At 51.4% G+C, this 13,938-nt stretch overlaps 8 protein-coding genes across 8 annotated transcripts; 5 read left to right on the top strand and 3 right to left on the bottom strand.

Moving 5' to 3' along the window:
- Positions 1-708: 708 nt before the first annotated feature.
- Malapachy_1453 (hypothetical protein) lies at positions 709-2,690 on the top strand (the record flags this gene model as incomplete). Its single annotated transcript, XM_018135957.1, has 3 exons — positions 709-833; positions 868-945; positions 974-2,690. The coding sequence occupies 3 exons, from the start codon at positions 709-711 to the stop codon at positions 2,688-2,690; spliced, it is 1,920 nt and encodes a 639-aa protein (XP_017990874.1).
- A 629-nt stretch (positions 2,691-3,319) lies between these two features.
- Malapachy_1458 (hypothetical protein) lies at positions 3,320-4,084 on the top strand (the record flags this gene model as incomplete). Its single annotated transcript, XM_018135962.1, has 1 exon — positions 3,320-4,084. One exon carries the CDS (start codon positions 3,320-3,322, stop codon positions 4,082-4,084), a length of 765 nt encoding a protein of 254 aa, XP_017990869.1.
- A 393-nt stretch (positions 4,085-4,477) lies between these two features.
- On the bottom strand, positions 4,478-6,262 carry Malapachy_1407 (apc amino acid permease; the record flags this gene model as incomplete). Its single annotated transcript, XM_018135911.1, has 1 exon — positions 4,478-6,262. One exon carries the CDS (start codon positions 6,260-6,262, stop codon positions 4,478-4,480), a length of 1,785 nt encoding a protein of 594 aa, XP_017990649.1.
- Positions 6,263-6,680: 418 nt separating this feature from the next.
- Malapachy_1422 (metallopeptidase oma1) lies at positions 6,681-7,715 on the top strand (the record flags this gene model as incomplete). Its single annotated transcript, XM_018135926.1, has 1 exon — positions 6,681-7,715. The coding sequence occupies one exon, from the start codon at positions 6,681-6,683 to the stop codon at positions 7,713-7,715; it is 1,035 nt and encodes a 344-aa protein (XP_017990687.1).
- A 60-nt stretch (positions 7,716-7,775) lies between these two features.
- Malapachy_1441 (kinase-like protein) lies at positions 7,776-9,446 on the bottom strand (the record flags this gene model as incomplete). Its single annotated transcript, XM_018135945.1, has 2 exons — positions 7,776-8,988; positions 9,031-9,446. The coding sequence occupies 2 exons, from the start codon at positions 9,444-9,446 to the stop codon at positions 7,776-7,778; spliced, it is 1,629 nt and encodes a 542-aa protein (XP_017990857.1).
- A 144-nt stretch (positions 9,447-9,590) lies between these two features.
- On the top strand, positions 9,591-11,044 carry Malapachy_1419 (atp-dependent rrna helicase rrp3; the record flags this gene model as incomplete). Its single annotated transcript, XM_018135923.1, has 2 exons — positions 9,591-9,919; positions 9,946-11,044. The coding sequence occupies 2 exons, from the start codon at positions 9,591-9,593 to the stop codon at positions 11,042-11,044; spliced, it is 1,428 nt and encodes a 475-aa protein (XP_017990659.1).
- Positions 11,045-11,072: 28 nt separating this feature from the next.
- On the bottom strand, positions 11,073-11,816 carry Malapachy_1450 (mitochondrial genome maintenance protein; the record flags this gene model as incomplete). The annotated part of the gene is made up of 3 exons (XM_018135954.1): positions 11,073-11,367; positions 11,393-11,540; positions 11,570-11,816. The coding sequence occupies 3 exons, from the start codon at positions 11,814-11,816 to the stop codon at positions 11,073-11,075; spliced, it is 690 nt and encodes a 229-aa protein (XP_017990895.1).
- A 316-nt stretch (positions 11,817-12,132) lies between these two features.
- Positions 12,133-13,890, top strand: Malapachy_1455 (mfs general substrate transporter; the record flags this gene model as incomplete). The annotated part of the gene is made up of 1 exon (XM_018135959.1): positions 12,133-13,890. One exon carries the CDS (start codon positions 12,133-12,135, stop codon positions 13,888-13,890), a length of 1,758 nt encoding a protein of 585 aa, XP_017990870.1.
- Positions 13,891-13,938: the final 48 nt, after the last annotated feature.

Raw genomic sequence — 13,938 nt, 5'->3', positions numbered from 1 at the left:
ATCGGTTACGGTGTATGCCAAACACCGAGTCATTGTCGTCGGGGTTGGCAAGAATCATACTCAGTGCCGACCGACGAAGATTGGTGGACGATCCTCGAGCAACACGACGAGGACGAACACGGCGTCGGCGAGCTGTTGGCGGCTGAGACGGCGAAGGTACCGAATCATCTGACAGAGGTGCAGGTGTTTCAGCGATCGAGCCCAAGCCAGGCGCCTCTGAATCATACTGATAAAGCCTTCTTTGAAATAGTGAACGTGGGCGTGCAGAGCGTCGTCGTCGAAGAAGAGAATGACGTGGAAAGAGGCCAAAAGAATCGCTCTTCTCAGATGGAGACGCTTCATGAGTACTCTCGCCTTTATCGTCGACCCAGAGGCCACGACGCCTTGCTTCGTCGACCAGTGTACGATCCGAAACGTGAGTGACAGGCACAGGGCCTAGCACCACCCGCCGGAAAGGGTGTTTGGCGTGAGCATGTCCAGCTATATGGAGACACTCCCTCGTGCAGTCAATGTCGTCGGACATTTGCTACACACAAGCCGTGAGGCTAGTGGGGCACACCAACCTGGTCTGTCAAAACGGTCGCAACGGAGGCACCACCACAAACAAGAGTTCAACACAGCCAATCGCTAAGTGGAGGCAACCTCCTAGCTTTCTCCGACCACTCGCATAGCTGACCACGCGTGCGCCGTGCATTTCAACAGTAGGATATGGCGCCACGCAAACGCACAGGACGTGCAGCGCACGAGCCAGCATCGTTTGAAGAATGCATGGAGGCAGGTGTAGATCAAGAGGAGCGCGGCGAGCGATTTTCTGTGGGAGCCAAGGCGCAACGGTACGTAGGTACCTTATATGCACACTAACGACAGGCATTGGGAGCAGGCCTATGCGCTGTATGAAAAGGCAGCAGCGTTCCATCCGGCATCCGCAGATGCATGGTACAATGCGTACGTACATCCATTCCTTACGATACAGCGCACGTGTCCAGTACATGCTAGGTACACAGTTCCTATTGCCCCCACAAGCTCATGCGGCTTTGCTGCAATCCTGCCATTTGTACTCAGAAGCATTGCAGCGCGTGCCTATCCTGCAAGACGGTGTACCCTCTGCGTCACGACTAGATGCTCTGTCCAACGGTGGGTATGCCCTCCAAGCCTTAGCGGAAGTGATCGATGAATTTGGATGCATGGGTAGTGAGGCAGCCTGCCAGGATACCCTGGCCAAGGCATCAAGTCAGGTTCCTCTCACAGCCGCAATGCCTGCGCCTTTGTACATGGCTGCATCACATTGGTTTGCCGAGGTAGCGCAAGGCCAGCGGCAAGTATTGCAAAGCAGTTGGACAGGCAGTGTCGAAGACACGACAGTCCCACCGCCACAGCCGGACGCAAAACCGGTGGAAGACGAAGATGAAGACGCATATACCACTAGCTTGGTAGCCCCTAGCTCTCTCCTTGAGTCGTACCTGGATGAAATTCGGTGCCATCAAGCTCTTATACCACATGCAACATGCCTAGCTGATATAGAGCAGTTGCAGTCCGCCATTCATTCAGTGTGTGCACAAGCACAAGCGTATATGGCATCCTTGGAGCCTGGATTTGGTGCTGCACAAAGCCCAACGCATGCATGGGACGAGCAAGTGAAGTCTCTCGAGCTCGTTCCTATCGCCACGCAGATTGCAGCGATGCAACGAAGCAGAGACATGGGCGTCGCCCTATCTCTGGAGAGTCTTGCTCGCCTCGAACAGACCGTGCAGGCAATAGCGGCCACATTGTGTGAAAATGCACCGCCAGCACAATCACTTACGGCTGTACGTCTGGGCTCCGATGCGGAAGCACGTATTCAGCAGTGCGAATCCCATGCTGAGCGATTGTGTGATGTGAGCGATTATGCGCACGACCTGGCCCGCATACGTATTCAGCTTCTCGCAGAGGGTGATACAGCGTCAGCGGAGCAGGCTTGGGTGCTGGGAGGCTGCGCTGCCAAGTGCGTGTTGGCAGCTGTGGCTGCTTTCGAGACGCCCACGCAAAATGCTGTGCGGTCTATGGGTCTCTCCACCTCGTGGGTCCCTATGGGATCTATCCAGCCTCCTATGAGCAATACATCGACGCTTATTTCGCGTACGCGAGCATCTATGTATGGTGAACTGGCCTCAATTTCTCTCACTCGAGCGCATGACCTATTGGTAGCAGCCTATGAGCCAGCCGCTGGCAGCCGTGCCAAGCTCCTAGACAATGCACGTATTTATGCAAGACGCGCACTCGCAGATGATGGCCTCACGTGGGTCTACCAGGTACCTCCTCCGCCATCGGAGCCTACCAATGCGCTGGGCGAGGAAAGGGCCGTGCCGTTGATCAATGCAAGGGCACTCGCACATGCCTATCCAGACGGTGGCTGGGAAAGCCTAGTCCGGGACGCGAGACTCCTGTATACATGCGTTAGAGCTACCTGGCTACGAGGGCAATACAATGGCAACCAAGAGAACGACGCAGAACTGATGGCGTTGGCCTACGCCATGTGGTCGCTCGTCCATCGCCAGGATGCCTACGCAACGCTACTCTCCGACTCCACATTGCTGCAGGCCTGGCTGGACGAAGACGTGGTGCCATTGCCGCCTAGGGAACACGAGTTTTGGTGGCAAAATTGGCGCCCAGCCTTGACACTTCCTAGCGCAAATTTCATTGCGCAGCAGTGACAGGTGCATTTCTTGACCCTAACGCCAATCAGCTTGCCGAATTTAGCTACCGAATAGCGCCCCGAATACAGCCAACCCCTAGGGGGCATAGACTACAGAACGCCCACCACGTAATAATGACGTAGTATGCATGCATTTATCTGCGCAAATTACGCAGGCTAGCCGGCAGCCGGACGTGCAAACATGGGGAAACGAAAGTGCCAAGGGCAGTTGGCGAAGGGAAGGTGTCTCAAATCAGGTAGGTACATCTCAAATTCATCCCTTCTAACAGCTTCCTTGTGCGAGTCGTCTTTCTCTAAAACCCTTGTGTGAGTTGAGTTGTCACTATGACTCTCAATAAGACTATGCGAACTGTAGAGATACCTTCGCCGGAGCAACCGCGGCTGAAGCGTGTTCGGCCTTCTCCCCCGGATTCGGATCGAGATGGGGGACGAGGACCATCGACTCAGAAGTTGAGCCCTGCCTCGGAACACAATGGACTGGCATTTAGTCCATCTCATCGTCAGCCCCCTCGATACGTGCAGCCTAGCACAGAAACATACGACCTTTCACGAAAAGCAGCACGTCTCGAACGCTCTCGTGCGACAGAGTACAGCGACAGTTGGTCTCCCCACGCACACCCCTCATTAATGCAGCGACGCGGAAAGCAGGCATTAGGGAGGGTGTCTGCTTTGCAATTGAGCAGCAATGCCAGTACAGAACGGAGTTATGGCCTTGATGTGGATGAGCGCCGACCTTCTGTGCACAGCGCCCCACCGCAACAGGTCCACTTCGGCTCAGATACACGTCTCCCTCCGCCATCGTACTTGTTCCGTGCATCGGAACGCGACGCACGTGAAGGCGGGCATGATCATGACGATCTAAAGCGCCGTACGGTCTCGTCGATGCAGCCTGAAATGCAGGGATATCTCCCCACTCCTGGTGGCACACCTCGTGTATTCCTGCCTCAAAATGCAGCGCTTCCGTCCCCAGCTTACCATACTTGTCATATCGGTCAGGGTATGATGCAAGCAAACATGGATCGCACGAATGGTGCTGCTGATACATCCTCGCGGACGGCCGATACCTCGATCGATGGAAGTACCATACAGCCCAAGTCACCTGTGAACAAGATGAACTTCCTCTCTCTTTTTGCAGACTTTTATGACTCCCTGTCGGATAGTCGATCACTAAAAGCCACGTTGGAGCATCAGATTCGGGCCAGCAATACATTGCTCCAGACGCTACAGCGATCCAGCAAGGTGCTCGAAGAAGCGGTGGACCAGCGGTTGCAACAAGAAACGAAGGCTTGGGAGACGCGGCTCCAACGAATGGAATCTCGTTTGAACGAATTAGAGGCAAGGTTGTCATCGTCCAAGTCGGACAAAACTCTGTCGCCCAAGAATGGTTCATGATACACTCTAAAATGTCTATCTCACACGCACTCACACTTTACGCACCATTATCCAAGGGCCAGTCAGAAAGGTGTGACGTTGTAGTACAGACCTGCTTTCTGGCTGGCCTAGACTTTTGACGATTTTGTTTCAATAGCTGCATTCATTTCTTTCCATGTCCTTCACTTGTTGACAGTAAAGTATCTGAACGGCTGATAGCCCACCTATGCTTTACGTAGAACGTTTAACTCAGACACTAAAAGAATACATGGACCTATTATGTAGGAGATGACTGCACAGCAATACATTATTTTACATGCAAGTGCAGAATGCGGCTCAAACTCAAGCGCACAGTTGTAATAATTGGAAGTTGCTCCTTGGCATAAAACCCTTATTACATTTGCACCCCTGCCCTCAGTTGGATCCTGGGTGCGACTCATGGCCATGGTGGCCATCGTGGTTATGTGTAAAAGGAATAATAGGTGGGTCTTCTGTTTCTTCATGACCGGGCAAGTCTGTGTATTCAAGCTCCGGATGATGCTCGAGTGTTTTCTCTTCCTCTAGGGTAACAACACCAAGCTTATGAAGCATATCGGGCGTCATGGTGCTGCGTGGACCCTCGTAATAGTTGCGGGCATGAATCAGATAGTAGAACACAGCAATGAAAAGAACACCCATCATGACCACCCATGAATAGTTAAAGTTGACAGCCGAGATCGGAAGCACCGTAGGAATACTCAAAATAGTGCATTCAAACAAGGTCCAGAAGATGGCCACGGAATTAATAATTCGGCCAAACAATCCTTTGCCGAGAGTGAATGGACCAGGCTCAAAGAGTACCTCGGGATGGTTTTGGAAGATTTGGCGGCAAACAATGGGAATTAGATAGGAAATGTCCATACCCAAGGCAGCCAACGCGAAGATCGCATTGATAGCTGTCTGCGAAATAAAGCCAAGGCAGCCAAGAAGCATACATAGTACAATCACAAGCCATACAGCGTTGGCAGTTGTACCCGTAGGCTTGAAAATCTTGCTGAAGAAACGGCGGTCAGGCAAGCCGCGATCACGCGAGAAAGCATAGAAGGAACGCGCATTGGCCTGCGTCGCAGTGGTCACCACAAAGAAGGCCACAAGGCACACGAAGGGCCACACAACTAGGAAACCAACCTTGCCCATACGCATACGCATAATCTCAGCCATAGCCAGACCAGCTGGCATTTGGTCCACATCACCATTCACCACATCGCCTGAAGTAATGACGAGGACAATATTAAGGAGCCAGCCAACAATACCTGTACCAGCTACAGCTACCATAATAGCCACCGGTGCAGCGATAGAGGCACGGTGTACCTCCTCGGAAATGTGAGCAGTCGCATCGTAATCTGTCATCACGAACTGAACTGACAAAAGACCGAACAAGAAAGCAAGAGCATCACCACCTTGACCTGTCCATCCCGTGTTGTTAATCAGCTTTCCAAATGTATACGAGGGTCCATGCATCTCATGCAAAGGGGTCGTGGCCAACAAGACGATGATGATGACAAAGGTAATGCCAATGTTGACAACGACGTACGAGCCGGTCATCTTAGCTAGCGTCTTGGAGTCCAGTGTGTTGATGCACCCATGAATAACGAGCAAAGCAAAGTATAGACCCACTGTCATGGGACGGGTAGCAATAAAGTTTCCATCTGAGATGACATAGGCCCATGCATAGATCATCTGCGAAAGACCATATTCAGTACCAGCAATACCAGCAATTTGACCAGTCAAATTGAGCCATCCTGTACACCACGCCACCGGAGCTCGGTATTTCTGGGGGACAAGCATACCACTAGCAGAATAGAGACCGCCCGATGATGGATAGGCTGAGACTAGTTCTGCAATCGCAGTACCCAGGGTCATATTGAAGCATGATCCCATAAACCACGCCCAAACAGTCGATGCTGGCCCACCTCCATAGAGAAAAGGCGTGGAGAAAGTAGTGGCAATGGAAGATACCAGACCCATGATAGCAAAGGCGAATGAGATGGTTGAGAAGCTCTTAAATTCACGAGCAAACTCGGAGCGGTGACCAAGGCGACGCGCAAGCTGGGCATCATCGTCATCAAGGGTAGAATTGACATCGGTCACATCTTTGTGTGTGACTTCTGTGCCCCGGTCATAAATTTTTTCATCCTTGGCCGGCTCGCCTTTAAACATTGTGCGGGGGAAGATGGGAAAGAGACTTTGCAAATTCTGAAATAGGGTATCAAATTCTCGATAATTTTCCCCGGCCGACTTTTTTTGCAATTGGCAGATCCTTTTGCGCCAATGATTTAGAGCTAATAGAAATCTCGGCAGTAATAAAGCCATCAAGCGAATAAAAATATGTTAAAACATTATCAGCCCTGCATGCGCTTGTTTATGCAGGAGAAGCGGGCTCTTGGTAGGCTAAGCCTTCGTTGGCATTGTACCCTTGCCGGTGGTGACACATCAAGCGACATACGCTCCTATGTGGCGGCGCCTACCAAACCAAGTTGTCACTCTATGGCGGCGACGCTTACATGCAGGTAGCATGGTATGCAGGCGACCTAATCGCCCGCAACGCCAAACTTTTGCTGATATCCTTCGCCAAAATATGGAGGAGGAATTGCGACGCCAAAAGCAGTCGTCTGCGTCATATCCCCAGCATGTACCTCACCAGTCGCAACGCACGCCCTGGATGCAAGGGCAATATGCCCGTATTCCTACGCAACAAAACTCATTTGGACGGCAGGCAGGTGGTGTCTCCGGTCAGCACCCTCGTTTAGTGCTGCTCTTAGTGATTGCTGGAGGTGCTGGAATATATTATGTTGTTCATCTAGAGCAAGTGCCCGCTACGGGTCGCTGGCGATTCCTGGATGTAAGCATCGTTGATGAGCTTCGCATGGGCGATCAAGCGTACCAAAGCACGATGCAGGAGTACGCACCTCAAATCATATCGAATTGGAGCTCTGCTGGTCAACAGGTCAATCGCGTAGCGAAGCGCATCATTGCCGCTTGTCGGGATTTGGATATACAGCGGGCCGAAGGGGCCCCAGAGACCGAGTGGACAGTTCATGTTGTGGATGATCCCACCCAAAAGAATGCGTTTGTCCTACCAGGCGGCCATATTTTTGTGTTTACTGGTATTTTACCTGTATGTGCCAATGATGATGGCTTGGCTACCGTGATGGCGCACGAAATCGCGCACCAACTCGCGCGGCATTCAGCGGAAAAAATGGCTGGTACGAAAATCCTCATGGCAGGCGCATTTGCACTGGACATGCTGGGTCTCGATATTGGTATTAGCCGTATTCTGCTTAATCTTCTGCTTTCCCTGCCCAACTCACGCAAGATTGAGAGCGAAGCCGATCAGTTGGGCCTAAAGATTATGTCCAAGGCATGCTACAACCCTGATGAAGCGGTTAGCTTCTGGGAGCGGATGGACAAGTCTGAAGCGCACCAGGGCAAGTGGGCTGAATCAGCCAAGGCCCTCTTGTCGACACACCCAGTTAATTCCCAACGCATTGCTAATATCAAGTCGTGGCTCCCAGACGCCAGGAACGAGTTCCAACAGAATCGTTGTTCAATGTCTCAGGCACTCCCTGCAATGCTGTCGTCAGCGCCATGGCGTGCATCGGCTGAGCAGTAATATACACATGATAGGCGCAATATATATCCATTAAGCTTAAGATGTATCTACAGTGAAATATCATGACGAAGTTAAAACTTCCACAACTTGGTGAGCAGAAGGGCGCTGACTTGATGAGAGTTGCAGAATGGAGGGAAGGCATTGCTCGACCACTCGATACAATGCCTGTCCTGCAGCAGAACCATCTATCTCAGCCAAGGAGGCCCAGTAAGGCAATCGGCTCCATATGGTCTCTGTCGCAGCATGATGTACGAAGGGGAATTGTTCCAACGGGGGCTGGAAATGAGCCGCTTCCGGCCATGCAGAAAGATTGTCCGGAAGACCCAGCACCTTGAAAAAGTCGCATGCCAGAGCAATATCCCCGTTCGATGAGTCGAAGAGGGTATCACGTTCATACTTGATAGGTCGCCAGCGCCGCAGCTCATCATGGCTTGGTCGATCAGGGAAAAGTGAACGTTCCCACGAAGTGAAATCATTACGAGGCAAATCATCTTCTTCACATACTTCTTGCAGCGACGAAAAGAAACTGGCCATGACCATACCAAGGGACCAAATATCAGCTTGGAACGCGTTGTATCCACGTTGTGGAGCAAAGAGAAGCTCAGGAGCACGGAAAGCACCACTGCCGACATCGCTGATGCGTGCACAATCGGAGCTACCTTCCGTGGGATGAAGACCAAACGGCGGGACTTCATATTGCCCTCGCTCCCATGCCACACCCAAATCAATGAGCTTTAATGTGCCATCTGTACCAAACATAATATTGGACGGCTTGATGTCGCGGTGCGCTACTTGTTCGCTGTGCAAGTAGGCCACGACATCTGCTAGTTGTACCAATGTGGAAGATACAAACGACGAAAACGTTTGGCCATCGAACAAAGCATGCCATGGTGAGCGAGCTGTAGACGAAGCCAAGAGAGTTTCGGCGGAAGGAACCAAGATAGGATCGTTGAGGATATCTGTAAGCTTGTAAGGATAGAGCGGCATAACCAGGTGAGAAAGAGTGGTAAAGTCATCTGGGGCATCAGTAAAAGCAGCAAGCAGCTGTGCTAGGCGCTTATGACGAAGCCGTTGAAGCAAACGCAGCTCGCGTTCCACATCGTGTGGTTGATTTTGAGCATCCAAATCGACTTTCTTAATGCAAATCCAATGTGGGACGCCTCCGTCTTCTAGGATCAGCGCTGACGAAAGCGGCCATGGAGCCTTGTAAACAACGGAGCAAAGACCATGGCCAACAAGAATCATACTAGTATCATCAAAAGGATCATCTAGGCTATCTAATGGTTAGCATACAGTCTCAACAAATTGTACGTACCACATGGTGCCACCAGAACGCTTCAAGAAATACTCGTCAAGTAATCCGAAGAAGGCGTGTTTATCAGCATCGGTAAAACGAGAGAACTCGATGTGGGTCGAATTCGCAGCTGTAGGGAAGGTATGAGAAGAAGGCGTGGCAGACGGCGCCGCGCTTGTCGCATGCACAGGTGTGAACGAGGAGTTACCCGCGGCAACAGACGAGGGCGGCGGTGGGACCATACGAGGGCGCTCTTGTTGGCTCACAGCCCCCATAGCGCCTCCGCCGCTGCGCATTTGCGCAAGGCGTTCTTCATAGGATGAACCACCTTTGTAGGTCGATTTATAGCCCTTGGGCCGAAGATGCAAATGTTCTTCGCCCCAGCGATCCATTTTATCGTTCATGTCGGTACGCCATTTGTCCAGTGGGTTCGGCATGATGAAGTAAATGAAAAAACGACAATTCGAACGCCCGTGCTGTGCTGGCGCAGCCGTTCGCGCCGCTGGTCCCACAAGCTCGCGTGCCTTCACGTGCCTTTTGTGGAGGAGGCAGCCAAAAAAAAAGTGGCTCATCTCTCTACCATGACGTCCGACATGGCGCACGCGCCATCCAAGGTCGAGAAGGCCACGGACCCAACGACAGATGATGTAGATGCAGTTGAGGAAGAAGAAGTCACATCCTTCCGGGAACTTGGTGTCATTGAGCCGATCTGCGAGGCATGCGAAAAGATGAACTTCAGTAAGCCAACACCGATTCAAGCCAAGTCGATTCCCGTCGCTCTTCAGGGACGAGATGTCATCGGACTTGCACAGACTGGTAGTGGCAAGACGGCTGCTTTTAGTATTCCCATTCTTCAGGCTCTTTGGGACGACCCAAAGCCTTATTTTGCCTGTATTCTCGCACCTACTCGGTACGTACCTTTTGCGCTCATCACAGTGAATTGTCCTATCAGATCTCGCAACAAATTGAAGCGCTAGGTGCTACCATTGGAGCGCGTTGCGCCACCATTGTAGGTGGCATGGACATGATGAGTCAGTCCATTGCTCTCTCCAAGCGACCGCATGTAATTGTCGCCACGCCAGGTCGTTTGCAGGATCATTTGGAAAATACCAAGGGATTCAATCTGCGTGGCCTCAAGTACCTTGTCATGGACGAAGCTGACCGTCTCCTGGATTTGGATTTTGGTCCTATTATTGACAAGCTCCTGCAGAATATTCCCAAAGAACGCCGCACAATGTTGTTCAGTGCTACTATGACCACCAAGGTCGCTAAACTGCAGCGTGCAAGCCTGCGCAACCCCGTTCGCGTGGAATTCGGGACAAAGTACTCGACCGTATCGACGCTGCAACAGTACTACCTATTTATGCCATTCGCACACAAAGATACCTATCTTGTTCATTTGGCCAACGAACAAGCAGGTCATTCGATCATTGTATTCACGCGGACTGTTCACGATGCCCAACGATTGGCTGTGCTACTCCGTCTTCTTGGGTTCTCTGCAATCCCGTTGCATGGCCAGTTGTCGCAAACGGCACGACTGGGTGCACTGAATAAGTTCAAGTCCGGCGGCCGCTCGATTATGGTATGCACGGATGTGGCCGCTCGTGGTTTGGACATTCCTGCTGTGGATCTTGTGGTGAACTTCGATATCCCTACACACTCCAAAGACTATATTCACCGCGTCGGTCGTACAGCCCGAGCTGGGCGCCAAGGTCGCAGTGTGACGTTGGTAACGCAGTACGATGTTGAACTGCTACAACGTATTGAGGCGGCTATTGGGAAGAAGTTGGAGGAATTCCCGGATGCCAAGGACCGCGATATGATTATGCTGCTTTCTGAACGTGTAGGTGAGGCCCAACGAGCAGCACTGCGTGAACTGCAAGAGAAAGGCTTAGGTGGCGCGGGGGGTGCTGGTCGCCGAAAGCGAAAGCAGGCGGCTGCCTACGAAGATGAACGTGATCGCGACGATGACGTGGTTGAAGCAGGTGCCTACCGAAGCAAGGCCAAATCAGGTATGGGAAAACGTAGGAAGTAAAGTATTGTTTATGTGCGGGTCACTATGCCTACTTCTTTGGCGGGGTATTGGAAGGGCTCATCATCTTTGCGTCGCCAATATTTTTTCCTGACAGTGTGAGTGAGAGAAGAGAAACGTACTTTTTTCCATCCGTCGTCTGGCACCACACCTCAACACAATACTTGGCCTTGAATTGGCGGATGAAGCGCGGATCCCACAACTCTGAGGCAATGCCAAGGTCCTTGCAGCAGCGCATCAGTGCATTGGACTTGGCACCCTCGTTCGCTGTTGGAACACCCGTAGGACGGAAAAACTCTTGCTCGCCACGCGCGGTAGATACAAAACTATTGTCAGTGTGCGTATACATACCGCCCCAGGCAAATGAGCGTCCATTCACGACTCAGAATGCCTTGCGAAATTTCAGCCTCCCCTTGTGGCGCAAGACCCCAACCACCTGGTCCAAATGCCTTGTTCAAAATGCGACGGTATTTGATTTCAGGTAGGTACAATAGACCGTCTGTCGATGTTAGTAATAAGCATACATACCGGGCTTGATTTCCACATCGTCTTTGCTGATGGGTTCACTAAGAATACGCGCCACTTGTGATGGGAATGGCTTCATCCCAATTCCATCAAAACCTGACTTCCATGCTTTTTCTGGCACAGGATTCTTCTCCGTATCAGTACTTCCTTCGGCCAACTCTTCTACCATTTCAGCCACAGAGGCGTCGGCAACATGCGCCTTGGAAGGCGTTGATGAGGATGAAACCGCTGGCTTAGAAGGAGACGCCATCCTCTCCGCCCAGGTGTAAGATTTTTGTGTTGTCTTAGACATGTTTGATGCGTATCGTACCCATGGCAAGGGGCGATGCAATAAAGCTTGGACAGATCGTGCACGCAGCATCTTCCACACGATCCTACCTGTAAGATACGCCGTCGCGCCTCGCGCCCATTATCCCCCGGGGGGTCACGTGTGCGAGGAGCCAGACTAGTCAATTGCGACAAAAAAAAATAAAAAACCGAGCTTAGATAGCCTGAGTGTGCCAGACAGGGTGCAAGCACGATTTCCCCACTTCCCTCCTCGCCCCCCACCCTCACCTAAAAATAAAATGGCGGACACCCAACGTCCTCAAGTGACCATCCTTGACGATGATCACCACGATGCAAGTGATGTTGCCGGAGAAGCCGTCAAGGCCGATTTTGAGTCTATTGACAGTGATATGGCTTTTGCAAAAGAGCTTGGCATCACGTTGGACTACGAGCGTCAAGTAAAAATGGCCAACCAGTGTATCCATGACATGGGATTTGGCTGGTTTCAGATTAAGCTTACTCTTCTGGCAGGTTTTGGCTGGCTTGCTGATAACATCTGGTTCGAAGTCCTGGCCATGACTCTCACACCCATTGATTACGAATGGGGCATCAAGTTGCATAAAGCAGAATGGTCGTGGGCCAATTCGAAATGGGCAACCTTCTCTCTATACTCAGGTTTGCTAATTGGATCATTGGGTTGGGGCTTTATTTCTGATATCATTGGACGTCGGCCATCATGGAATCTCACTCTTTTCATTTCTGCAGCCTTTGGTATTGCAGTGGGAAGTGCGCCTAGTTTCCCCGTAATGTGTGTGCTTTTGGGCTTATTGGGATTGGGCTTGGGAGGAAACCTTCCAGTCGATGGTGCAATGCTGATTGAATACATCCCTGGTCCGCATCAGTGGATTCTTACTTTCCTATCACTCTTTTGGTGCATTGGTCAGCTCTACGCTGCACTCATAGGTTGGGCGTTCATCTCCAACTATCACTGTGCTGCTATTGATATTGGTGATCATAACATGGCATGCCCCAAGGCCGAAAATTGGGGATGGCGCTACTCCTGGTTCCTCTTGGGTGGTACGGTGATGCTAATGTGGGCCATTCGTTTCTTCGTGTACCCCATTCCTGAGTCGCCGAAGTTCCTGTTGGCAACTGGTCGCGAAGAGGAGGCGTACCAGGTGCTGCAATTTATTGCCAAAGAAAACAGAAAGACGGTAAACTTTACATTTGCACAACTTGTAAATGCCAAGTACCGCCGCACGGATGAAATGCTAGACGGTCAAGGATCGGTTGCTGCATATGATATTGAGAACACAGATCCAGAGTACGAGGAAGTTTTGGATGTTCATGCCCCTACACACTGGAGTCGTATAAGGAGCAATTGGGAACACAACAACTTGCGCCCGTCGTATATTCGCCGCACCATCAAGAACATGCGTATTTCGCCAATTTCTGCGCTGTTTGCCTCCAAAAAGATGGCCTGGAACACGACTCTGATCTCTGCCTGTTGGGGTCTGATTGGTCTGGGTTATCCTCTCTATAACTCCTTCATCGGAACGTATCTGCAGGCTATTGGTGGTGTGGATGGCGGCGCTACGACGATTGCGCAGCAGTCGCGCCAACTGGTCATTTTTGCTGCATGCGGTATTCCTGGTAGCTTTATTGCTGCTGGTGCTGTGGAGCTTCCGTACGCTGGTCGTCGTGGTTCTATGGCGATCTTCACGTTGTTAACAGGTGTCTTTTTGTTCTGTTTCACTACAGCTCGCACGAACTCTGCTGTGTTGGGCTGGAACTGTGCAACCAGTTTGACGGAGAATGCGATGTACGCGGTATTGTACGCAATTACCTACGAGGTCTTCCCAGCCCCTCAACGTGGTACTGGTGATGGATTTACTATGAGTGTGCAGCGTGTGTTTGGTATCGTGTCTACGATCGTGGGTATTGGCGTGCAGTCCGAGTTTAAGGCTCCGATTTATGTGTCGGGTGCCGCGTTCCTGGTAGCTGGTGTGATTATGTTCTTCCTGCCGTATGAGCCACGGGGCAAGACGGCTTTGTAAGTGTTACATCTATGTTTTGTGTTTCTATAGGCAGTATGCAAACCATCT

This window comes from Malassezia pachydermatis (assembly GCF_001278385.1).
Source record: "Malassezia pachydermatis strain CBS 1879 chromosome Unknown scaffold7, whole genome shotgun sequence".
Taxonomy (NCBI): domain Eukaryota; kingdom Fungi; phylum Basidiomycota; class Malasseziomycetes; order Malasseziales; family Malasseziaceae; genus Malassezia; species Malassezia pachydermatis.
This window is presented reverse-complemented; position numbering and strand designations above follow the sequence as displayed.